Source organism: Diplotaxodon limnothrissa, linkage group LG7 (genome assembly GCF_057381915.1).
Source record: "Diplotaxodon limnothrissa isolate DT_005_m linkage group LG7, D_limnothrissa_male_GT1.1, whole genome shotgun sequence".
NCBI classification, from domain to species: Eukaryota; Metazoa; Chordata; class Actinopteri; order Cichliformes; family Cichlidae; genus Diplotaxodon; species Diplotaxodon limnothrissa.
Window position 1 is genome coordinate 7581766 of NC_140602.1, and position 27498 is coordinate 7609263.

General features: G+C 42.9%; 1 protein-coding gene across 1 annotated transcript in view; it reads left to right on the top strand.

Annotated features, from left to right (window-relative positions):
* Positions 1-27498, top strand: part of furinb (furin (paired basic amino acid cleaving enzyme) b) — a 98410-nt gene that overhangs the window by 1012 nt on the left and 69900 nt on the right. Inside the window, exon 2 of the mRNA XM_085357295.1 lies at positions 13831-14108. Coding sequence (XP_085213421.1) covers positions 13932-14108 — 177 coding nt within the window. The 5' untranslated portion in view covers positions 13831-13931. The remainder of the gene's footprint in view (positions 1-13830; positions 14109-27498) is intronic.

Here is a 27498-nt window from a genome sequence, read left to right on the forward strand (position 1 = left end):
AAAGACTTTGCCGTCAACCTCCAGCCTCCAATCTCCACTCAGTTTGTCACCTGTACTCCTAAATCCAGTACTAGTGGTCCTAGAGGTGTGAGCCCTTAGCAGCACATGGTTTATAAGAGATATAAAACAGGAATGCAGTGGAGGAGAAATAAGTAGGGAGACAAACTTGTCAACAATATAACTCATCTATAAAGTAGGAAGGAGGTTGTCTTAGATGAGGGGGAAGTTTACCGCGGGGATAAATGCCAAGATTCAGATGGCTGTTAAAAATGGGGTTGGATGTCTCTGTGGGACATTACTTACAGAATTGATTCTTCCTCCTGGACACAGTGATGCTGCTGCCCCAGACAACATTTTTATCAGGCTTTTCCATCTCTGTAACTTATAGACAGTGGGAGCCAGGATGGATTAGGCTTTAGTGGCAGTCAGTCATGGCGTTCTCACTCGCTACACGGCGTGTCTCAGATGATCACCGCACAGCTCACATCCCGCCGTGTAAGATAAGATAAGATAGAACTTTATTAATCCCTCGGGTGGGTTCCTCTGGGAAATTCGATTTCCAAAAAAGCACAGCACCGACAGAAGTTACAGAGTTATACACACACACATATATATAAATACAGAGACAATATAAATAAAATATACGAAGGGGATAAATAGAATAAATAGGAATAAAAATAAAAATACAAGTGAATTGCACATTTCAAGTATTGAGTCTATTGCACCGTTGACTATTTACAAAAGTATTGCACAAAAGGTGTAGCGCAGTCCTGATAGAGCACAACATGCCTGTGCAGTGCCTCTGGCTTTCCAATCGCACTCTAACTTGGAGCAATTTTCCCTCGCAGGAAAGAATACTTGGCTGTCAGTGGTACTTTACAAATGCTGCAGCATGGTTGTGTGCCTTGGTTTTCTGTGAGAGGCCGGCCCAGAGCACATGGTGGGTGTAGATTTGGCTGGTGGGCAGCCTGAAATAGAGCTGGAGTGCTGCATATGGTCTGTCACAGCTTTGTGTTCTTGTCATTGCTAATGGAAATTGGCAGTTGCTCTCCATCAAGTAAAGAAATGGATATTGATTAAAAAAAGAAATCTATCTATACCAGTTCCATTATTGATTCTGCTTGCAGACTCTTTATCGATTCACATATGATTAATTTTTTGATTATTTTTTTTTCTTGCGGAGGGAAGACAAACTAGGTGTTCATGGGTTAAATGAACTTTTTTTCATTTCTGAGTCTGAACAGAGTGCAACAGCAGGAAAAAAAACTTTGTTGTGACTCAGGTGTACAGAACCTCTAGTGCCATGAGTTTGACGTTATGGGTTTGCAGCACGGGAGCTGTTATAAAAATAATCCAGAACTGATATTCTTGGAAGCACACGATTCCGATGGATTGGAAAGTTTGGAATGGTTCTTGATGCAACTTGTTCTTTATTCTCATCTGTCAGCAAGGGTGGATGCTATTTTGTCTCATTATGTTTGTCATGTCGCTCCGGACTGAACCAATTGCACATTGTGTCCCTTTCTGTTGTTTTGTACATATTCCTCTAGTTTGTATATATTCCTCCAGACTGTATATATTTCTTCTGTTTGCTATTTATTCCTGATGTCTTTAATTTTTATTTATTTTTTTACTCCTGCACAGTTGGCGTGGAGCACCCATAATTTCTTTGTACATGTACAGTAACAATAAAGGGCTATTCTATTCTATTAAACTCCTTGTCAGATAAATCACATTTAACCTACTGGGAATACTTGTGATAGCGGTGTGCTGTTGACTAAACAGCTGCTCCAGAGCTTTGGGAAATCAAGTCTTTTCCAACTAAAAGAAAATAATATTTTGAATTTTCTTAAGAATTGAGTTTGATTCAGGTTCACGCTGCTGACAATATTGCTTCATTTGACTGATGGTGTTTGAGTTAGTATTAAATGTTGTGCCCTTGTTATTTATTTATCTTTGCACTCAGCAACAATTACTGAGTTTTATGTCAAATACCAATTTTGAAAGCGGAACATTTTAAGATAAATAATGACTGGATGATGTTATTTTTTTAATGTAATTTATGTTTGGCAAGGATACCTCTAATTTGGTTACAAGAAAGCAATAACGAAGATATGTAAAGTCGTTATAGCTGGATAAAAAGCTTTTTTATGGGGGATGGCAGTAAGAGTAAATTTAGGAATTATACAAATGGGAAAGTATATTTCAAATGTGCCTCCTGTTATTTAATTGCTTTAAATAACTGGAAGGCGGCACAATGTCGCCACACAGCAAGAAGGCTCCTGCAAGGCTCCCCAGAAACATGCTTAATGGGTTAACTGGTGAGTCTAAATGGGCTGTAGGTCTGAGTGCGAAGGGTTATCAGTCTGTCTATGTTAACCCCGCAATGGAGTAGCAGCCTGTCAGCTCTGTCACCCAGCATCTGCTAGGATAGACTCCAGCCCCCCACCCACCACCCCTCCCCCTGCGACCCCGACTGATTGATGTGACACAACAGATAAACATGTTGCTGCCATAGGTAAATGTCACCTGACTTGTCGATAGGCCGATATCAGTCAACACCGCAGATGTAAGCCGATGCACCGTTCGTCCAATGTATCAATGCTTTACTGTTTGCAACCTGCAAAAATGCAGGCCACTAATAGCCACTAATATCATTTACTGATGAGTCAGTTAAGCCGATAATATAGTTTCTGCTGGTGAATGTGTTAGGCTGTAACTGTAACCTTTAAATTATATACAACCTATAAAATACAGCATTAGGATAATAATAACAGTGTACTCAAAAAGTGCATTAAAAATCCCCTACCATGTTTATATAATAAAGATAATGTGGACTATTTTTGAGCAGTTTTAATCTGTTTATTGCTGCAAGTGTTTAGGGTACAGGGGCTGCAGTCTAATGTACTGGGGAAGTTATCAAAACATTAATTAATGGACACTGCTGATTCATCTCCCTCTAATCTCAAACAGCTTGAATAATGAGTGAGTCAAAGCACACGAGTCAGTCTGTGCTAAGCTTCTTCAACGGAGCCTGCAAAGTTCTGCTGACCACTGAGCAAGAACAAGGGATTGGCTGATGTGATGCGTCCTCTTGAAGGACAACTTAGTTGCTGATGCTGAAGAATAAGAGAGGATTTTGAATCGTCTAGAAAGAACATCGTGGCAGAAGTTGTGGCTCCTACTCTGTTTCAGCAGTAAGAAATTACTTTGGGGAAAAAAATAAAAGATTTCTCGTCCTCCTTATAAAAAAGGGCCCACTTAACGGCTTTTAGAAGTCTTGACAATAGCTTGAAACAGAAAGTGCTCAGTTAATATTTCAAATCTGTCATGTTATTTTAGCAAATCACGGGTCATTTATCCACCCCTGCACGTCCACTGAAGGTTCAGCGTTGTACTAATCTCAATCGAGGTCATGCAACTCATTTTGTATTTTCATTGTAGTTTAGATTCTGAAGTCTTAGTTCTCCTTTGGTGTGAAGGTTGAAGCTACGGCTTACTTTTAGGCCGTTGATGTATATTGTAAGAGTAAGCAGCCACTTGTTAATTCCTCTCCAGGCTGCATTTTGAAAGAAGGTGTTTTGGGAGTTGTATTATAATGTGCTTGTTGTTTTCCGCAGTGCTGTATGAGGGGGAGGGACCCCACCAGTACCACCTCTATCTCCTCTCTCTCTTCCCCTGTTCTCGCTCTCCATCTATTCTTCCATCTCTCAGCCGTCTCGGTAACAGCAGACCCCTGCTCCTGTTTTTGTGGTGCTAGCATAGTGTCTAATGAGCTCAGAAGAAATACTCCACAGGAAGAGTGACAGCCCATGGTCATGTTTCCACCATTTCTCCTGTTGTGCTCAAATCACACCCACACCACATTTGTGAAGCCACAGAAGCGAGCGTCTACTCTTTGAATAGTTTGAATCTATGCAATCTGCGCAAATGGGATAATTGTTTGGAAGATTGAGGGATTGAGGGTATTTTCGGGGAAGTGAGGAGTTTACGGCAAAAACAGCAGTTGCCTCCAAATTCCTACTGCTAAAAGCATATCATTTGGAGTTGGGAGGTTTTTCTTATCAGTCAACAAGGAAAGGATTTTGGTCAAAATAAAAAAAATTGTGTTTACGACTAACCCGTCCTTTATTTTCTTTCTCTTGTCCAATGTCGGATCATTGTAGAAGCACATTAAGCAGAATATCCCAGACTTCCTTTTACCCAGCAACATTTCCAGACTCCTCCTGGGGGATCCCGAGTTTATCGCAGGCCAGATAACATATAAAATGTATCTGGAGGAATTTCGATCTAACCCAAAGTCCTTAGAGTAGCTTTCTCTGTGAAATGCATGAGCCACCTGAGCTGGCTCCTTATAACATGAAGGAGTAGTGGATCTACTCCAAGCTCCCTCAGATGTACGAGCTTCCCACTCCGTCTCCAAGGGCGTGCTTCCATTCAGTACGGCTGCCATGTAGCGTGCACTAGCACAACAGTCCCTGCTCTCTCACTGGCCTGCGCATACACATAATTTAACGATTGGGACCGGAGTACACATCAGTTCATCTCAGCATCTCAAATCCCCTTTCTCATGCTCACTCAAACTTAAATATCATACTTGAAAAACACATTTGCAGAGTACAAAAGGGGTCATGATTTCAAGGATTTTGTGGCTTGATTGGGAAAGTAGTGTCACACTGTCTTCTCACATGCACCAAACATTTGCTGATTGCCTAAACCGTTTTTCACTGTAGCTATATGAAACACTGCATACTGTTCTTGGGCAGATTTTGTACTCCTATTATGTGAGGACCACTAAATCTCACCTGGACCCACCTCTTCAAGCAGGTCAGGGCACAGCACAGAGCAATCACACGTGTCAAACAAACTGTAATTTTGGGGGTTAAACGTGACCTGCCGTGGTACGATTAGTTTGGTATGAGTGTAACCCGAAAGCCTGAGCCCAGCTCCTGTGCAAAGGAAAACATTTTCAGTCAGTTGCATCCACAGCCTCATTTTTTTTCTATCACTACCCAGAACTCATGACCATAAATGAGTGTCTGAATGTAGATCGACTGCTCCTTTTACCCATTACTTGTGAAAAAATGCCAAGATACCTTCGCTTCGGGGAAAAAACAAACCTGTCTGTAGGGAGCAATCCACTTTTTTCCAGCAGAGAAATAAATAGAATTTATTTTTTCAATCTAAACTGAAGGTTTGAGGCTGAAACTTTCCCAGATTTAGTAAAAAAGTTTTTAGTTGCATTGTAAATCTAAAAGGCTGAATTCAAAAGATAAATTGTATAATTCAAGAAATTGTGCCACCTTCTGCCCTTTTTGACATGATCAGGTATTACTTTCCATAAGGCATCTTACAAATGCTCTTAGCCACTGCCATCTTTCTATCCACCACATCCTCGGGCTCAAAAATAAGACGTAGTCCTGCAACCAGTGGTGTAGCCTCCTCATCCTATGATCTTAGGATAACATCAAGAGACACAGCAAGTTCTTTAAAGCTTTGAACATCCTACCTGCCAGGTGTTTTAAAAAGTTGTGCACCAAGAAAGTATACCTAGGAAAATGTGCACTATTGAAGGATCTGGACTGTCACTATCTTATTCAAAGGCACCTGGTGGCACTAGGTAAAGTATGCTGGGGTTTTAAAAGCCAGATCACAACCAACTTGAACGAGTATTGGAGAGCTGAGAGAGTTTGATCATGTATCCAGGTATACTGTAGTTTGACTGCTGCTAAAAAAACATTAAGGAAGCACTTGATCATCACAGTATAATGCAAGGCTGTGAAACCTCAGAGATACAAGTCTGTCCACAAACACAAGGAGACAGGCCGTTACATAAGACAAGCTGAAGAGGGTCGTAGAAACAGCAGGAGCAGCACCAGAGCCCTACAAAATGACCTCCAGCAGGCTACTTGTGTATGTTTCTGACCAGACTGTCAGAAACGTACAAAGACTTGGACTCAATGAGGGTGGCATGAGCTCCTGACAGCACCGCGCAGTGCAGCTCAATTGGCATTCGCCTGAGAGCTCCAGAACTGGCAGGTCCGTCATTGGCACCCTGTTCTCTTCACAGATGAAAGAAACTTTGCATTGACCACGTGTGACAAATGCCACGGCATCCCCAGTCCTTGGTCTGTCACATGTGTGTATGCCTTCTAACTGAACAGATGGATAACACTGAAGTAATGACTAGTTTAGTGACTTTGTATTATACTGTGATGATCAAGTGTTCCCCTTTTTTTTGTCTTTTTAGGGTTTCTAAGGCAATGAACAGCTAACTTAACAGTTTTATACTTTAAATCTAAAAATCCTGATGTCCAGAAATGTTGACATAACTATTCTAAATGGAAGTGTACCAAATTGGGGGGTCTACACTGCAAATTCAGCAAATTTACAACATCTGAGGTTTGTTTTTTTTTCCACATCGGTTAAGTGTGTTGTGTGGATTGATACATTTGATATCATTTTTGTGTGATCAGATATACTTAGCAGATAACCACACCTTATCTGTCTTCACACTCTGAGTCAGTTAACTTACCTTAAAGCTTTCCTTTTTATGTTTGACTTACAGGCCCCTTTTTTATGATCCAAAGAGCTACAAATCAAAGAGCAGCAGACGATATCAGTTGAAAATCTTGCTCATTTGAACATCTGCTCAAATAATGGTCCTTTTTAGCGTGCTTATTTTACTATTCTGTTAAATGTGTTGAAAGTACCTTTTCACACCTAATAAGCAGTCTGTTATTTAAAAAAATGGAATACCTTATAATGAAGAGCAGTGCATGAGTAAAATTTAAATATTTTCTTCCTCAGACACGTTTCCCCTCTTTTTGCCAGTAGCTGTATATTGGTTTGCTAGGAGCTCTTCCTGTATTGCAGCAACATGCCTACTGTATATCATTATCATACATTACCATTTCAAGTCTCAAAAAAAATGAAAGAGAATTGGAAAATGATTTAGTTTTTGGCACAGCCCTTGTCTGTTTCTGACCTAATATTTATGCTTTGCACATTTATTAAGATGTGGTCTTCTTCTCTGAGTCTGACAGCAGACTGTGAGTAAGTTTCATGCTTGATAAAGTCTGTGGGTGTGGTGTCTATTTTTGATGCAGTTCTGGGTTTGTTTTTGTGAACGGTGTCTGCGGTAGGTAATTCAAACTAGAACTGGGCGATAGAACGATAACGATATGTATCGCGATATAACTTTTACTCGATAGAGAAATTAAGCTATCGCGATAGACTTCGCCGCTCTTGTCCTCTTAAAATAAAATTTTTTTTTTAAAAAAGGTCAGCCAATCCAAATTAAGTAGCGCAGAGCCGAACCAATCACAGCCGCAGCGTCACGTCGCGTGACTTGTAACTTACAGCACAAGTGCCAAGCCGCACGTGTGTTTGTTTGGGAAGCAGCCAGCGCGTAATGGAGCCAGCGCATAATGGAGGAAATGAGTGTGCCGACTAGAAAAATCAACCGAGCGTGACCGAAGAGAAAACAGATGATGGTTCCAATGCCGGAGAGATTGTCGAACGGAAGAGCCATAGAAGTTCCGTAGTGTGAAGGTATTTCGGCTATTTCAAGTCTGACAAAAAACAGAGTAGCGTGCACTGTAAATGTGCCGAAAGCAAGTCTGGAAATACAATAAACTGGTGCATGCGTCACACTGTGCGCCACGTTATTGTTTCGGTGAAATGAATTTCTACAATACTGTTAATTCTACTCTCTGCAGTGTTTAAATGCTTACATATACACACAGTTACTGTCCCTCCACACATACGACTCTGTTCTGCTTCTATGCCCCAGCTTTGTTTACTTTTTCCCACCGAGGCTTCTAGACTTCTGATTGGCCAACATTTCTGCACGGTTAGGAATCTAGCGCCACCTGCTGCTTTGGCATGTTCATAGCAGCGTTTTCCTTCATTTCTGCCTTTATGTGTGGACGGGATTATTTTTTAAAACGAAAATGGAAAATCTCCGTTTTCAAAAATACCCGTGTACGTGTGGACGTAGCCTCAGTCTCTGACTGGAAGCGCTAATTCGTCATTCGGCTTTTGTCAGACTAAAGTAACTGTTAAAACTGTTTGAAAATCTAAGCTATACAACAAGGAGAGATTGAGAATTTCCTTTTAGTTCTCAGTTTATTTGATACTGTAACGTTCACAAGAACCAGACGGTTGGGGTCTCAGTTTGTCCGTTTATTCGGCACATAAGCCAGCGGGTTGTTAACTCAGGGGGAAGCGCTCTCGAACTCCACCTCTCTTCAGCCTGGCACACACACAGAACAACCAGGTCCCCCCACCCCTTCCTGTACACCACCCTCACTACTTCCTGCAGCCCAACCAAACATGAATCTTAAAGGAACAACAACAGTGTGCAGAGAAAACCAACATGTCACTGTCCAGTAACACTTAACCATCGTTACACTGCCCCCCCAGCAATAAGTTCCTCGTCCCCGAGGGAACGACACAGTCTCTGAGGCGGGGCGGTAGCCTACGTTCCCTCCTTGACCTCCTGAGCCCCTGAGGAGGACGCGGAGCTTCGGGGCTTTGGGGTGAAGAGTCCGAGGGGGGGGAACGCAGCCCCGGTCGGGGGCCCCTCTGAGCAGGGTCATGGACGCTCTGTACACGTCCCTCTGGAAAGGAGGGGAGGGACTGTCCTCTGTAGGGGGCCATCCGGTCTCTGTGCAGCGCTACTATCCTCCCCCTAGGAGGCAACTGCACCCTGTAAACAACCTCCCCCACTCGCTCTAGGACGCTGCAAGGCCCCACCCAGCTGCTATCCAGTTTAGGACACCGTCCCTTCTTCCTCTTTGGGCTGTAGACCCACACCAGCTCCCCAGCACGGAAGTGCCTCCCTTTAGTGGTGATGTCGTAATTCCTCTTTTGGCGCAGGCCTGCCTTCGCCAGCTGCTCTCAGGCGTAGGAATGTGCAGAATCCAGCCGGTCCTGCAGCTTCCTTGCGTAGTCCCGGCCCGGTGGTGCCTCTGGCGCGTCCGGGGGTTTCCCAAAAGCCAACTCTGCAGGAGTTCTCAGCTCTCTCCCTAACATGAGCAGGGCAGGCGTACATTGGGTGGAGTCCTGCACTGCCGACCTGTAGGCCATGAGGGTAAGGGGAAGATGGTAATCCCAGTCCCGTTGGTGTTCTGAGGTAAGGATGGCTAGCTGCTGGGCCAGCGTCCTGTTAAACCTTTCCACCAGCCCATCGCTTTGGGGGTGAAGTGGGGTGGTGCGGGTTTTCTTAGTCCCAAGGCGTTCACACATGGCAGCAAATACCTTGGACTCAAAGTTACGTACCCTGGTCACTGTGGAGGGTCTCTGCTGTTCCAAAGCGGCTGAACATCCCCTCCACTAATACATCAGCGACCGTCTCAGCCTCCTGATCTGGGATGGCGTATGCTTCCGGCCACTTGGTAAAATAGTCCATGGCCACAAGAACATAGCGGTTTCCTCTGTCTGTGCGAGGAAATGGGCCCATGACGTCCACAGCTACTCGCTCCATTGGGGCTCCTGCTGGTTGCTGCTGAAGCTGAGCCCGGGACTGGTCTTGTGGCCCTTTGTGTGAGGAACATGCATCACAGCTGCGGCAAAAGTCCTCCACATCCCTCCGCTGTTGACCCCAGTAATAGCCCTGGCGGAGGCGGCGAAGAGTCTTGGAGACCCCAAAGTGGCCAGAGCCAGTGCTCCCATGGCAGGCTCCCAGCACAGCTGACCTCAGCGACCTTGGCACCACAACCTGCCACCTCTCCTCCCCCGTGGCAGGATCCTTCCAGGCACGCTCCAACACCCCCTCCTTCAGCCTGAGAGCTGCAAACTTGGCCCACAGCCCCCTGGTACAGATGGAAAACCCAGTGACCTCATCCCAAAGGGGTTGCTCCCCCTTCTCCAGCCACTGCAGGACCGGCAGCAGGTCTGTGTCTTGTTCCTGCCGTGCCCTCCACTCCGCTGCATCCACCACCAGAAGAACCCTGCAGGCGAGCTGTGCTGCTCCGTCTATTGTCGTGAGTTCCCGCTCTATTTCCTCTCGCTTCTCACAGTAACGGCAGCCAGCTGCAGCACATGGGCGGCGAGAGAGGGCGTCTGCGTTAGAATGGTGCGTCCCTGCTCTGTGCTCCACGGTGAAATTGAAGGCTTGGAGCTCCTCCAGCCAGCGAGCCACCTGTCCCTCTGGCTCCCTGAAAGACATCAGCCACTGAAGGGCAGCATGATCAGTTCTGACAACAAATGCTGTGCCGCACAGGTAGTATTTAAAGTGTCTCACCCCCGCCACCACAGCCAACAGCTCTCGTCGTGTGACACAGTAGCGCCGCTCGCTCCTGTTCAGGACCCGGCTGAAGTACGCCACCACCTTCTCCCCTTCCGGTCCAACCTGCGACAACACCGCTCCCAGCCCCACATTACTTGCGTCAGTGTCCAGGACAAAAGGCAGGGCGGGGTCAGGGGGGGCAAGGACTGGGGACTCTGTCAGCGATCTGCGGAGGGTGTCGAACGCCTGCTGACAGTCCTGGGTCCAGATGAAGTCACGGTCCTTCTGCAGCAGGTGGAAGCGTGGTGCAGCTATGGAGGAAAAGCCCTTCACAAACCTCCTGTAATAAGACGCCAGTCCTAGGAAGCTTTTGAGCTGTTTCTGGTCTGCTGGTGTGGGCCACTCGGTAATGGTGTGAATTTTTTCCTCCAAAGTGCTGATGCCCTCACGACCCAGCTTGTGGCCCAGAAACTCCACCTCCCTCCTCATGAAGTGGCACTTGTCGGGATGCAGCTTCAGGCCTGCAGCCGCCACCCTCTCCAACACTTGTCTCAGGGCATCCAGGGCAGCATCAAAGGAGCTCCCGTGCACTAGAAGATCATCCAGGTAAACCAGACACCGTTGCCGTGGGACGCCAGCCAGCACACTGTCCATGAGCCTCTCGAAGGTCGCAGGAGCGTTGCAAAGGCCAAAACTCAGGACTTTGAACTGCCATAGTCCCCTGTTAGTGCAGAAGGCTGTTTTCGGTCTGGATTCCGGGGACAGTGGCACCTGCCAGTAGCCACTCCGCAGGTCCAGGGTGGAAAACCAGGAGGACCCGGCTACTAAGTCGAGGGACTCATCAATCCTGGGAAGGGGGTAAGAGTCTTTCTTCGTCACTTTGTTGAGTGGTCTGTAGTCCACACAGAAACGCATCCTAGGACTTTTTTTCTTAGGCACCATCACCACCGCGGAGGCCCACGGGCTATCAGATGGTTCTATGATGCCCGCCTTCATCATTTCACACAGCTCCCTGTCTGCAGCCTCCTGATGAGCCAGGGGCAGGCGGCGGGGGCGCACTTTAATAGGCTGGGCATCCCCGGTCTCAATGACGTGCTCTACCAAGTGTGTCAAGCCAACATCACTTTCTTTCAGGGCAAAAATGTCACTAAACTCTTTTAGTACCTGCCATAGACTCTCTTGCTGCTGTGGAGTCAGCCCCTCACAGTTCTTTGACCAGATACTCCTCACTGCTGAGAGCCTCTCCTCCTCCTCCTCCTCCGCTCGCTGTTCTGCTGGCGGGTCTGCAGGGGTCTCTGCGGTGGAGGTGGACGCCGCGGCAGATGCTGTGCAGACCGGGGGAGGAATAAGCGGCACCTTCTTCCCATCAGGGAGTACGAGGAGGCCTTTGCCTAAGTCCAGTACACCACCAATGGCTCGTAAAAAATCCAGCCCAAGGATGCAGGCGTCCTGCACGTCAGCCACCCAGGCAGCATAAGACACACCGAGGTCCCCCACCTTGAACTGGAACACTCCCTTCCCTCTCATTGGGGCCAGATCACCGGTCACAGTCTTAAGTTGCACGTTAGTCGGTTGTACAGCAGCTCCGGTTGGGACAATATCGGGTCGGACCAGCGTTGCATTGGATCCCGTGTCCAGCAGGGCCGTACAGGACACCCCCGCAATCGTCACTGGAACATGGCAAAAGCCGCCAACCTGGGTCCAGCCCACAGTGATGGCCGCACCGGGTGGAGGTGGCGGTGGTGTGGGGATGTCGTTCTCCCAGGCCCGTGTACTCCCGCCTACACGGGCCCGTGGGCGTTTCCCTGAACCGCTGCAAGCTTGGGGCACTGCCTGATGAGGTGTCCGACTTGTCCACATCCCCAGCAGCTCTGAGGTCGGCGGTGTGGGCCAGCCCGAGGGGAAGGCGACTGCAGCGAAGCTGTCTGCACCAAACTGCACAGGCCCGCTGGCGTCTCCATCTGTTCCACAGGTGCTGACACAGCCCTCACCACGTGTGCGTCGTCAGCGCCCCCAGAGGATCCTGCAAGCATCTCCCTCTCCAACGCTAGCTCCAGGGCTGCACTGAGTGTGGCCGGCCGAGCAAGCTGAGTTTGCATGCGGAGCTCTTTAGGGCTCAGGGCCTGCAGGAACTGGTCCCGAGCTAACTCCGCCTGCACTGATGATGGCATGCTGTCATACGCCCTCCGGCAAAGGCACTCGACTTCATGGGCCAAAATGCGGAGGGGCTCACCTGGCAATCTGCGTCTGTTGTGGAACTCCGACCTCAGCAGCACTGGTTGGTTATACTGCCCGAAGCGCCTCTGAAGTGCTCCGACCAGAGCATTATAATCTCCCCTCTGCTCCTCGGTCAGCAGCAGCAGGCATGCAGCTGCATCCTCACACAGGCACAAAGCCAATTGGAGAGCTTTATGTTCCTCAGACCAGCCAGCTGCAACAGCTAACAGCTCGAACTGTGCGATAAACACTTCCCATGGCGTCTTGCCGCTGAACTTAGGCGTTTTTATATTCGCTGCAGCTTGCTGGGCGCCGCCATGTTTGTTTACATCACGTGACGGCGCGCCAAGCGAGGTCGACTCCTTCCCGCCGGAATCGCGGCCGCTGTGCGAACAGTTCCCGAGCCTAGTCAAACCTGGAGAAAATCCAGCCTCTGCAGACAGCCGCAGCGCCGTTTCCCTCACTCCATGGGCGGGCGAGCGCGGACGAACCTCCCTCTCCTCCGTCTCCTTCTTAATCCTGCCCGGCAACATCCTCGTCTCGTAACGGCAAGCGTCGCCGGCAACAGGGTCTCGGGCGTTCTGGGGTTCTTTTTTCTTTCTTCACTTCTGACACCAATGTAACGTTCACAAGAACCAGACGGTTGGGGTCTCAGTTTGTCCGTTTATTCGGCACATAAGCCAGCGGGTTGTTAACTCAGGGGGAAGCGCTCTCGAACTCCACCTCTCTTCAGCCTGGCACACACACAGAACAACCAGGTCCCCCCACCCCTTCCTGTACACCACCCTCACTACTTCCTGCAGCCCAACCAAACATGAATCTTAAAGGAACAACAACAGTGTGCAGAGAAAACCAACATGTCACTGTCCAGTAACACTTAACCATCGTTACAATACTGACAAAAGTTAGTTTTGTCTGTTCTTCTGTAAAACAAACTAAGATTTATTTTTAGAATTAATATTTTGTTTCTAAGTGGAATTGACAATTTAGTAGTCTGTTTCGTTTGTTCTATTTTGAAACTTAAACGCTTTAGCGGCTGCCTTTTGTGTAGTTTGTAATATTTGCCTTTATTTATCTGAAAAAGTCTCATGTTCCTTAAGTACATCTACCCTGTTGAACTTATTATGGGAAATAAATATTTAAATAAAAACAAGCTGCTGATTATTTCACATTTTACTTGTGAGCAACGGCACATTTAAATCTTACAAATATAGTTATTTGGCTGATATCGTGATAGATATCGTTATCGCCTGAAATGAAAAAAACATATCGTGATATGAAAAAATCTCATATCGCCCAGCTCTAATTCAAACCCAAGAGTGACCCAGTTAAGAAGGCCATGTTTGTGTTTATAGTTTGCTCTGTCCTCTCATCTCCAGGCCAGTGTTCTACTTTGCTGCTGTAAGGTGGAGCATCCCCACTCTGCCTGGGACACAGCAACAGACGGACAGATAAACTGCGCTGTGAAGTTGTCCTTTTAATGGATGCCAGGGTGGCCCTACTTCTCTTGTGGACAGTCTTTGTCCTGCTGACAGCTGAACTGAATTGGATTGATGCTGCAAAGGTCTATACCAACACGTGGGCTGTCCAGATCAATGGGGGCCCTGGGGAAGCTGATCGCATCGCCAGGGAACATGGATTCATCAACCATGGCCATGTAAGTTCTACGTCTCTTACTCCTTCCCTCTATTACATTGTCTAAAATGTTATCCTATATATGCCGCATATGTCTGTTTGGATTAGTTTCTCTCCTATATACCACCTACCTACTAGATTTTACTTTACTATACACAGCCATGGTTTGTTACAGCAAAGTCTTGCAAGTCTCAGGCTTACAAAGCAAGTGTGCATCAGAGAGCCTGACACTTAGACAATATTTTCTTTTTTTCAGTGGATTGCTAAAATCTGGCCTCTTCCCATTTCTTGTAGCTTAAGTGGGGCATGCATGACTTCTTACCATGCTGGCACATACTCGTGTTTGCAGAACAGTGGTAGGAATAGACGGCAATAATAAGGGTGATATTTTAGGGTCTGAAGGATGGTGGCTCTGTTTAATTATGATGTAGCTAGTTTAATTTTATTGCTAGCACTTCAGTTGCTGTTTGTGGTCTTGCCAAGTCATTTTATTTAATTAAACTGTTGTATCACACAGTTTTGAGATATGGGAGAGGGAAAAAAAAACAACTGTCAGAGGGTGAAGAATGAGGAGGAGAGACAGAGAAGTGACTTATTGTTCTTTCAGCATATTAGGTCCCTCACATATCAAAATGCTTCAGAGGCTAAGCTTTTTCATATTTGTGCTCAGCACTTGACAGCGAGTCGCTATTTGGTCCCCTTTCCCCTTGTTGCTTCACTTGAGACTTTACTTCATTTGCATGTGTCTGTGTGGAGCTGCTGGAGTGTTACACACACACATGCACACGCCAGTGAACAGCCCTATGGATTACTTCTTACGAATGTGCGTAGGAGGTTCTGCATATTCCCGTCCCACCTCTACCCACCTCAACTAAAGAGGATTCTCTGAAAGAGAGGTTTGCGAAATTAAATCGGGCTTATCTCTCCTGCCTTTTTATTGTCAAAGATGGTTTTGTCTGGAGTGCAAAGCCAGAAGTTTTTAGTCTTTTATCCTAGCAAATAGTTGTAGTTCGGGTTTTTTGACAATCTGGACAAGATTGGACTTGTGTCAATAGGAAATGCTCTTTACGTCCATTATAATAGATCACATCCATGTGACCAAACGTTGAGCCTCTCTGAGGAACTTAAGTTATTTTTAAATGTGCAGTTACTTTAGTATTTATGTAGATACTGCAGTAGCTTCAGGCTTAAAGTATAAAACTATTGTAGTGCAGGATAAAAGAAGGCTTTGGTATATTGGCCCCTAACACTTATACTGTAAAACGATTCTGTAAGTTCTGGATAGAATGAATTGGGTAAAATGAACCCATCAACATACTGCTCACAAAATACAGATATATATATACTCTAGAGCCAAAAAAGTATCTCTTCTCAGAATGAGGTAATTCTTCTTTCTCTCATATTCCTCGAATGTGATCACTTTCCCTAGGAAAAGAAAGTTTAATCAGTTCCTGCCTTCTGTTTATCACTGTTGCCCTCATTTCACCCAGCTACAGAAACATTTCGAGCCTCTGCCTATAATACCACTTAATTAAAGGATAGATGTTTAGTTTTCTACTTTCTGTTAATTACTGATTACGTCAAATGAAGAGATGCTGGCAGAAGGCAGAGAAATGAATCCTCTAAGATGACTCTGGGTTTGCGAAATCTATGATCCCGTATGGCAGATTGTCAGTTAAGTGCACACGAAATTAAGCTAAGGTCCTGGAAAATGAAAGAGAATTGCATGCAGACTCATTTTGAAGAGTGGGCTCTAAGAAAATCCCACTTACCTCACCCCAACAAAGCCTGTGGCACTTTTCTCCAAAAGCGGAGGGTTCTGTTTTTTTTCCCTGCAGTGTGGATGTGGGAGGCAGGTATTCCAAGGGTGGTGGTTATAGTTGGCTGCAAGTTTAGGGAGAAATGATACAAATACTAATTTCCTAAACACGGTGAAAGCTAGGAGCGTGTGTGGGAGACACTAACAAAGAAAGGAGTAAAGCTAGTGTAGCATGATGTTATGGACAGAAAAGTGCTGGATGACTGGAAGAAATTTAGTGTTATCCACCGTCTGGAATTAGATTTTGTAGGAGTACATCTTCAGTCATTGTTTTACAGAAGCACCCAAATAAGTTTTATTTTAGTCTCTCCTGAGTGGGTGCTATGAGAAAATGATGATATACGGGCTATGTGCAGTATCTGCTCTCTGACAGTGTAGTGTGGGTTATGTGAGGGTATGAGTTAGGCAAGACTTTGTAGAGCTGGCAGCTTAGAAAGGGAATGACTTATTCATTTTCCCATCATCCTTGGTGGTGGTTCTATAGGGCTCTTGTAGAGAGGAAAGAGGCTGATGTATAATCAGGACTTAATTGGATTTTTATCACTAATGTGATTACAGGATCATCACGTAACTGATGATTTGTTCACTGTGGTGCTTAGAAACACCTTATTGTCTCTGCACGTCTTTTTGTATTTGCAGATTCACTTATTATGTTTCGGCCTAATTTTCTTTGAGTGTATAAGGGATAATGTGCGCGTTTGATTATGCTTCATGCTGATATTTAAGTGTAAATGTCATCAAGACTTTGTTTGTCGGCATCGTTGTATCTGTTTGTTGTATCTGTGTTAAATTTTGGCCTCCTTTCTTCGTAATGCTTTGTGTATGTGTGGGAGTTCTATGGTAGGGTTAGGAGCTAAATGTCATGTTGCGTTGTTGGTGAGCCAAGTCAGAATCATTGTTTTTATGAGGATGGGCAGGCTCTGTAGGTGGTGACAGACTGAATCACCCTGAATTAGACGTCTAACGCCACAGCCTTTCTCTTTGTTTCTTTGTCCTTCTCTCTTTCTGCATCTCTCCATCTGGCTCTCCCAGTTTCTTTCTATTTATAGCTAACTGACTGTAAACATGTGGCTGTAGTGTAATCTCAAATAAGGGCTTTTTGTTCAGCTTCACACAGTCAGCTTCCCTTGGCAGGGGGTCTTCTTTTAAGACTGCAGGAAAACACTCCATTAGGGCTGTGCGATATGACCAAAATCTCATATCCCAATATAAAACATCTATCGTCCGATAACGATATAAATCACAAAAAATGTAATATTTTCTGTAAATTCTGTGAATCTCGGGTAGGTGAAGTGTTTCCTGCTGGGCGTCTTGTACCTGGAGTCAAGTGTTTTAACCGATGCATGAAACTACACATTTTTAGACAGGTTGTAACAGCCGCCGTTTTCTTTGTGTGTATTTATTACACGGCGTGCTGCGGGGAAAGCCTGTTCTAACGTTTGAGTCTAAGGTTTATTTTTTAGCACCTGACGACTCTTTTTTTGCTTCTCATCTGTCAATACTCTGCATACTTTTTCAAGTGATTCTGTTTATTTTGAAAATTCTCAACAGGATCTTGAGCTTTATTGTGAAAGGTTTATGTGGAAAATAAACAAGCGGACATGCAATGGTGTAACCGTCGTTGTTGCTAACGACAGCCCATAAAAACAGGCGCTTGTCCGTCTGTAGTGTGGTTATATTAAATATAAGAGAAAGAGAGAACTTTAAGAAATTAATATAGCCACTACAGTGACCATCAAAACGATGAAAAAAATATTGCCGTAAACAGTTTATTTTGCGATACCATGAAACAAACGATAGCGTAAAAGGAAACGATAGACTTTTGTATATCGTCATCCGATATATATCGTTATATCGAACAGCCCTACACTCCATTGGCTTCAGTGTTGCACAGCTTACAGACCATTCCCATTCAATGAATGAATGTTTGATTGCAATCATTTTGTCTCAAGTTATAGTACTAAAATACTCTTTCAGACTCAACTTTTCTGTGCTAGGTGGAAGGTAATGCAATCTGCAATCTGCAGTTGTCTATTACTCTGTATGATACCTTGCAAACTATGTGACATGTCAACCAACTGGCCTATTCTCTCTCTTCCTTTATTTGATTCAGTGAGCTTATTTGATTGGCCAAAAAAAAAAAAAAAAAAAAAAGAAATGCAACAAAATGATTTAATGAAATACATCTCACTCTCACGCACTCCCTTTCTTTCTGTCATCATGTAGTGGCTGTGGGAGATTGTCACAACACACCAGTACTGAGTGCATGCAGATGTGGCACTAATGCTTTTAAGGCCGTTTGTTTTTCTAGCGAGAAGAGTTTGATTATTTTCTATTTGAATGTGATTTGTAAAGTGAGCTCTGAGAGAGAGAGAGAGGCTGTTTATATTAGACTGTGTTATTGGTTTTATCTTGCATTCATTTGCCTTAAGTGCAATGGGGAGGATGTGTTTGTGTGAGAATGTGTCATTGGTTTGGCTCTTTAAACCCCCCACCCCCAGTTATTTTAAGTAAATAGCTTCAGAAAGCAACATCAATTTTTTTTTCTCTAATCAGTTAAGATTACTTTCTTCCCTTTCTTGCACATAAACTTCTTCAACACTTTAGGCTCAATCATAAAGTTATTTCACTGTTCTCCTTCATATAGACGTGCACCTGCCTGCAGTATTTGCTGATTTCAGTTCCCCATTGGACTTTGAAAAAAGAAATGGGGAGGAGTGCTTCTCTGAATAAAAGTTGCAAAGTCTTGCCGTTGGCACTAATGAACCTCAAGAGATGGAGTCTGAAGTGGTACTAATATATTATAATGTTAGCAAGAATTTATTCCAAGAAAGTGTAAGATTGAGTCAACTTTTCTTTTTTGCTCTACCAGACTGGTGATAAATTGAAAGAAAAACCAACATAAGGTGTCATTGTAAGGTGTGCTCCGCCATTGTTCTCCCACTATAGCTTCAGTACACCTTGACATAGATTCTACCAAGTCTCTGGGGCTTACTGAAACGATGGAGCACCTTTCTCCAGCAAAAATCTTACGTCAGTTCATGATGGAGAGTGCTGCCCCACACAGTCAGCCTTAAATCTCTGGGGTTTTACTTTGGTTGAAATCGTGACATATTATTCACATCACTTTCATACTTATCAAGGCATCCGAGCGACCCTTTCTGCTATATGGATGGGGGAACTTTGGTCATATAAGCGACCACTTTCATCTGGATTTATTGTAGGATTAAGTTGATCACCCAGAATAACTTCATATTAATTTGTAGCGACTCTTCTCTATTAGGTCGACAAGTGCATCGAACCATGCCAGGAAGATGCCCCGCACGACTGTTGGGCTCAGGGGTTCGGGGTTTTCCTTTCATTTTTTATCTATCTTAAGTCGGAAGTCATTTCTAGAATGAGTTATTTCTGCCTTTGCTTCTGTCCTCTCTTTTGCCTTTAGAGAAATGAAAATTTTAGGTCATGCACTACAGATGATTCTGACAGTGTCTGATGGTCACTGTAACCATCATATTTTCCCCACTTGTTGTCAAAAACATGTTTTCTTTTTTTTCTAAACCACAAGAAATGAAATGTGTATAAAATAACATAGAAGTTCATAGTTAAAAGCATAGCTTGCATTTAATGAAATGTTTGTAATTATGTCATTCACTTTTCACTAGTAGCCAACCTGTTGGCAAATGGTTTGGATACTCAATACAGATTCTAACTCGATGATAAGGAAGTATTATTCTATTATATTTAAAGATTCACTGCGTGTTTTTTGTCACCCTGACATGTTTGGAGAGGTTTTTGAATAGATGTCTAGTTAGTGCATTCAAAAAAGGTGATGTTTTACATTTATTTCTACTGCATGTTTTGCACACATTTGAAGGACAAAGTCTCAGTCTGCCAAGAGTGCCTTTAAAGTTAAGTGTTCATATTACCATTATATGAGTTTGTGCTGTAACCAAGATACTAAAAGTGGAGTCAGAATCATTTTTAATGTCCATATTGAGCGGGCAAAGCCCACTTTTTTTTGTTTGTTTGTTTTCAACTGGACATGTTAGTCTAATATGAAACTCACAAGTAGCATTTAGTGGGCACCAGTTTAACTTGATGTTAGAGCAGGTAACCATGTGCTTTATGGCTGAAATGCAGTGGCCCAGGTACACATCTTTCCCTTGTGCTCTCGCCCCTCTTTCCTGTCCTGTATACTATTCATGTCTGATGCCACCATATTTAGGAAGTGTTTTACAGAGCACCACAAAATAGATCGCAGTCTAAAGGAAAAGTAAACGGTTAAATAAGACCATCAAATATGAAGAAAGCAAAAGGTGTGAATAATATGGGAAATAAGTGAAATAAATACAATAAATGTAAATGACTTGAGCAATAAAGATAAGTCAACAATAAAAATAGCTGAGTGGGAATAAAAACTGTTTTATTAACAGAAAGCCTTTCTGTGGACGTTGTGGCGACACAGGTTTCCTTTTGGGACAAAACACAACTCTCCATGCAATAAATTGTTTGTATTTAGAGTGAAAACTGGGCTTTTTGTTGGGGCGAGGTTTAAGAAAGTGTCGGTCTCTAGTAGCATTAGGCTCTGTAAGTGTAGATCTGTGTGTGTGTATTTGTTTTTGTAATTATTTATCTCCCTTATCCTGGGGTTTGATGCAACTTTCTGCTCCTGCTCACTGCCTCACAGCTATACCGTAAACCCCTTTTGATCTGTAACAACACTCCACAGCCTGTACTGGCATTAGGTTGCCATGGTGAAAATTGCCAGAATATTATTTCCAGCAGATTGACTCTGGTGCTGGAAGAGGGCAGTCATTTCTTTTTTTATTTAATAAAACTATGTCATGCATTATCCTATATCTAGGCCACAGCTGTCCTTTTCAAACGTTTTGTAAGGCTCCTATGAAAGTGATGTTTACTTTGTGGTCTGTTTTTCTTACTGTGTTTATTTTTCACTGGTCTTTCTTGAATATGAAGTAGTCGCTATAGACAATCTTTCACAGCTTTCTTTTTCTCTAAAACCACACATATCAGAGGTATTTTATGCCTGCATCATTCTCTCATCCTTTCTGTCAGTGTCTTTTTCACTCGCTGTCCTCTTTAATCTCTTCCTCTCTTAAAATGTCCAATATTAATAGGTTGTTTGCAGGCCTGCTTCCTTCTTTTTGTCTCTCTCTCCTTTAGTGAACCTCATCCTCAAGCTTCTGTTTTATTTCAGTGTTTACTGATCTGAGTAAAGCATTCTTCCTTGTCCCCAAGCTGTCTCTCATTTAAATGCACTACTTCATTATATGTAGCCTGCAGCCGTAGTCCTTTTAGATGTTTCCAAAATTGTCTCCTAAAAGTGGGTTGGTGCTCTGCCAGAGAGAGATCCATGGACATCGTTACTCAAAAGATTCTTAAAATGGTGTTTTAAATCTCAAAAAGTCTTTAAAGTATAAAACTGGTGGTAACATGTTTGCACCCAAACTACTTAAGAATGATGGTCAGAAGGAGTGTTTTAGTGGAAATGCTGGTTGTACTGGTCGGACGACTCAAGGACTTAACAGTATAGATCCAGTATATGGAAAAGGATTAAGTCTATCAGGCTGCTCTGAGTTCCTCTTGAGATACGGAGCCAGCCATGCATGTGGATCTTCAGCCTTCATTCACGTCTCCTTTCTTCGGGGAGAGCTTTTTGAAAGAACGCTTGCATTCATAATGTGGCCAGTATTGACTACTTTTCTTTTGCAGTGCTTTGACTTTTTGTTCACAAGGAAGAATGAAGCTTCAGCTTAATTTAAGTCGAGGCACAATAGGCTCCACTTTTCCTACCTTGTGTTGCTCTTTAGCTGAAAAAAAATCACTTCCACAGATGTTACTTACTGAGTATGTTAAGATTTATAACATATTGCAGTATAAACAATATGTTTCTGCTGACTCTGGACTGCATGAACCTATTTCCTGATGTTTGATGTCTATTAAAGATTTTTTGCTGTTGTTGTTATTTTGCTTGTATACACTTGTATTCACTCGTATTTTATTTTATTTTTTTTGTCAATGTCTGTAATCACTGGGGTTTGGGCAGGTTCGTTCATGGTCCAATCATCCTTTTGCTCCCCTATGGCATCACTGATGACCAGTAGCATTGCTGCCAGGCAGCAGAGGAAACTGTTATTGTGGTGGTGCTATCCACTCTCTGTAACATTCAATCTGTGGCCAAAACTCATTTTTTAAAAAGTGCACAGGTAAAAATGAGTGCACCGGGAGTTTATTTCTCACTTCCAGCATTAAGAAACATTTTCAGGTCTACATACAATGCTGATTGATTTTAACCAACTATAATTAGTGTATGTAAGTAATTGCGGCATTAGTAGCTATTTACACATTTGCCTGCCACACGAAAGTGCCGCTGTTCGATCCAGGGAGGTGACAAATAAACATGTAACATGAAAAAATGCATTTATTAGGTTTCCTACGCCTACTCTGATAATGATGGCAATGAATCACCTGAGTGTTCTTTTTGAAGGCTCTGGTTTTTGTTAAAAAGGTTAGAGACAGCTCCCCAAAACTATTAAATCAACAATTTCCTGGCATTGATTTTAGAGACAGTTTTGTCACTAGTCTGTTTATCTGTATTTTAACAATATTTGTGAAAAGGCATCACAGGAAAAGGTGAAAAGACGAGAACCTAATTCTTCAAATAACTACAAAGAAAAGGGTGGAAAGGAAAAATTATATACAGTTTTTAGAAAGGCAGCATTTTACCTTTGGCTTTTGTTTTGGAAGGTAGCAGAGAGACAAATCTATAGTACCAGTCAAAAATCAATGAAGACTTGGCTAAATATTGAACATTTTCTTCAGTGCATGGAATTATGAAGTAAACAAAAAAAAACTGAATATATATTACTTTTTTTGTTTCCTACAGTGAAGCTGCCTTTTGCTTTGACAGCTTTGCACATTCTGGTCTTATTCTCAGCAAGCTCCTCAAGTCCCACCTGCAATGTGTTTCCAGCTCTCTTTAAAGTATTCCTGTTTATTCTGAGTACTTTTGGCCGCTTTTCCATCCTTCTGTGGTCCAACCTGTCCCTAAGCATGCGGAGGCCAAGCAGCCTGACAGTCAATCACTCTCCTTTTCAGATAATTATCCCTTTGCAAAGCCTGGAAGCCATTCCTGGTGATGACCTCATGGAAGTAGGATACTCCCAATGCTGTGCAAAGATGTCTTAAAACTATGTCTAGCTTCAGGGAGCTATAGTGTTTTTGGTTTATTATACACTTCCTTGTTTACTACTCAGTTCTGTATGGGTTATTTCACAGTCTAGTATTCCACAGTATAGCTAATAGTAAAAACCCTTGAATGACATTTGACTGGAACAATATGTGAAGAGACAGGTTTTTGTTTCTGATATTATTCATAAATTCTTGACTTGTGCACATTTTACTCAGAACAAAATATAACTTGGGATGTTTGCCCGTTCATGCAGCATTCAGGTGCATGTAACAGAACAATTTCTACAACAGCGAACTGCACGAACGGTTTGGAGGAAGACTGCATGACAAGCAGTCAGATTAGTGTTGCTGCAGTGGCTCGAGCTTGTGAACTCGCTCACGCCAAGCTGTCTGCAGACATTTATAATAACGTGGAACACAAAAGCGCTACAAGTGAACCGCTTTCGAGAAAGTGTAACATTTCTTTTGTTGGAATAATGAATCAGTTATAGATTATGCCAAATCAATACATGGACCAGCCAAAAGAAATAACTAAATTCCTTTGGTTTCAGCAACAGTAGCTATGAAACATTCTAAAGTGCAATAATCAGATTGAAATGAAAATGCTCACCCATTTGCCAGGACTGAACAGCAAAGCTGGCAGTGTCATTGTTATTGCCATTACTGCAACTGCTATTGCTGCCACAGTCAGTAAATATTATGACTACTACTGCTAATGTCACTCCTACACTTACTGACGACCCTAAACATAACTAAAAGTAATATAGCTGCTTAAAGTAAAAAAAAAAAAAACTGTGCTGAATTTTTTATTTTTTAGGCAACAAGAAGAAGACACATTTCAGTGAGGAAGTCTGTAGTCAAAGGAAGATTATTTCTATCTGCAGTAATTTGTTTTTAGCGTTCCGGGATCTCACCCCACCCCTTTCCATGCACATGCAAAGAAAGCAGAAGATGGAGAGAGCACACCTCCTCGCCCTTCCAGGGAGAACAGCAAGATCCTCATATAGAGCAGGCTTCAAAGAAAATGAATATGATGCTGATTAGGACAGACACGGATTGAAAATGAGGACCAGGTGGAGCTGGGTTTCTAAGTAGCTTGCAGATGCAGAGCAGTCGTAGGCAGTTGTCTTAAAAAGTACACCCTCTTTAAGATTTGCCACCTGGATGCACAGACGAGCAACACCTGAACCAACAGATGTTCTTAGCTGGCATTGAGAACAGCTAATCTGCCAGGATTACAGATGAGCTTTACTTTATGACATGGCTAAACTTAAGATATTTACTGTTTGTAGCTATTTTTTTATTACTAACATAATGCAAGGAGGAAACTGTTTACATTTACTGATTGAAAGTGTGTTACTTAGTTGATCTAGGTCACGGCAATAGCTTTTTAAGGTGTGCTAAAAGCCCCTCTTTTCTTTGTGTTTGTACTGGGAGCTTCGGAGCTCATCCCTTATTCTGCCCAGAGGTTAGAGTGCACAGGTGCTGAGACAGCCTTTGGCTCCCTCTTTGGGAAATAACCTCCAAGCATTCTTCACAACAACGACAAAAAGCTAAATAAGGAGCTTAAGATACTCATTTCAGCATAATCATTTGCTATCTGGTGCTTCCAGTTTAACGTATTAAACCCATCCCTTCATTGTTCCGCATTGAAAAGTCTTGCTGCCACAGTTAACACAGTACAATCAGATTACGCTTCCTTTCCCCTTTCACAGCCATAGTGTTTAGAAAATAGCACTGCAGATATAATATGGAAATATTGTTTTCAAGGATGGTATAAATACAAAAAGGAATAGAAATGGTAAAGTTGGAGATGAGGTGCGATTTGTTACCATGGGATACATGTGAGAGATCTGATCAGGGCTCCGCCAGTATTACAATCTTCTGTGCAAATCACCTCATTTTAATCCTTGTGAGGTAAAACATGAAACGGCACAAACAGTGAAGGCTGAGCTAAAAATATACAAAAAATAATATGACTGTGACTGAGGACACAAGACAACTTATTAAGACATTATTAGTTTATTCTGCTGTAGTCCCAGATTCTGACATCTTTTATGAAATGATCCATATCTGTGAATGACTCATAATAATATGCTTTATTTGGTGGTCTCCTTTTTTTATTTTTCATTTTTCAAATGTTTTATTCTGTTTGGATGCCAGTGTGTAATACCTTGTATTCTTTCTATGATGCATAACTTAAAGAAAATAAGGAAAAATACAGCCAGTCAATTTGGCATGAATATTTTAGGCCTCCATAAAATGTAAATCAAATAGAAAACAGTACACAGAGATCATTTTGATTTATAAAAAAAGAGTTATGTATATTTTTTTTAAACAAACGATTTATAGTTTAATCTCTATGATGCATGCATAACAATTCGTTTTCTTTTAGAATAGAATAGAATTCAATTTAATTGTCATTGCGCATGTCACAAGTACAAGGCAACGAAATGCAGTTTGCATCCATCCAGAAGTGCTTTAGCCATGATATAGATATATTACAAAATATATATTAGCAATATAGGTATATAGATATATTACAGAAATGCATCTGTTATAGGTATGAGGGTACAAAAATGGGTCTATTATGGGTATGTTAAAATGTACACGGTATGAAGGTATGTTATGAATCTGCTATAACTATAAGTATGTACAGGCTGTAATGGGTATACAAGTTATGTACAGGCTATGAACAGGATATAAATATGAAACTATGCAGAAATATGCAAGTTATAAACAGGTGTAAACAGTTGTAGAATTATAATTATCGTATTGTACAGAATGATTGTTTATACAGAATTTTACAGTAGTGCAGTTAAGATAATTAAATATGTGTCTAATTTTAATCTAAGCATGAGGACATACTGATTGAAATGCTACCAGGAGGAACGATGTATTGTAGTTAAATAAATATATTGAGCTCAATGTTTCCAAAACTGTGAGCATGTGTTGTAAATTAAAGCCAGTGAGAGAAATTCTATGTGCAGGTGAATAATTTGTAATAATTTGCAAATTTTGCCTTGAAAAACTTCATCGCACATTCAGATCAAGCTTTCTGGTTGTTTTCAGGTCAACTCTGATACATCAAAGTGTCAAGTGATTCATCGACAGCTAAGAAATAAAAAAACAAAAAAGAGGATGGAGGGGTTTTTTGTTTTTTTTCTTTTACTATTGCATAAAGAGAGGCGAAAATGACAGCGATGGAGCATGCTTTAGGAGCTCACAAACCATCGTTGTTCCCTGACCTCACTGCTGTGTTCTGCAGTATTTATGTAGGAGGAGACAATAGGGTATTATTTTTCTGTTAATAAGTAAGGCTCGAGTCATGTGAAGCAGCAGCTCACCGTCATACACAGCGAGATCCTAGATGGCATGTCTGTGAACTTCTTTTCTGACTTTTTCACTTTCACTTACAGAAAAGATTGACAAGTTGATAATGGCAGAAAAATTGTGCAGGCCAACTTGTACTTTATGCAGCTGGTAAAAAGTAAAAGTATGTCCATTTGAGGAAAGCGAAATGGACAAGTAAAAGGTCTGCAAGGCTAGAGATATCGGGCTTCCCTCTGAAGCGTGACACTTGGTCAATTGGGGGCTGATGCGATTTAGCAGAGACAAGACTAAGAGTGATGGTGAAATAACAAGGCAGCCGGGCCTCCCTGACTGCTGAGACACACGAGGGACTGCTGCATCTCAGCTGCAACCGCTGGAACTGATCACAGCCCTTCTTGACAATGCCCGAGAGCGTTTTAGAAGCGTCCCAGAGGCGGCTCCCCACACTGCTAAAAATACGCGCCCATATCCTGGTTTTGACAGAAGTGCGAAGCTGCACAGAGCACATGAGCTGGGCACAAAGTCAGACAGCGGAACGGCACCGAGCATCTGATTAGTTTACAAAATAAAACATGTCGTAAAGACCAAATGCTCTGGTTCTAAAACGCGCCAGGTGTGTCCCAGTATAAAGTTATTCAGAGACAGAACAAAACCGTCTCCTTCAGTGTTAGTGATCAAGTAACACTTACAGAAAGTAGGTGGTTATGATCAATAGCTGTTTCCAGTACACACTGTTTGATATCATGCATTATTTACACACACGCTAAAGGCATTAGCTGTTTACTATCTGTGTGTGAAGCAAACCAAGGGTTGGTTCAGTGAACAAAGCTTTGTATTTAACATATACAGAGTATTATATAAAGCACTTATAGACTAATTGTAAAGTTACTTTTGACTATGAATGTATGGATTTGTGTAATTAGTGGCTAATGAGTCATGTGGAGCCATTAAAGGGTTCGTGGGTGGTCTTATACAGCTCCACACCCTGAGATGGAAGATATGTAGCAATTAGAGTACAGCTAGATCATTCTCAGCCTGAATAATGTAG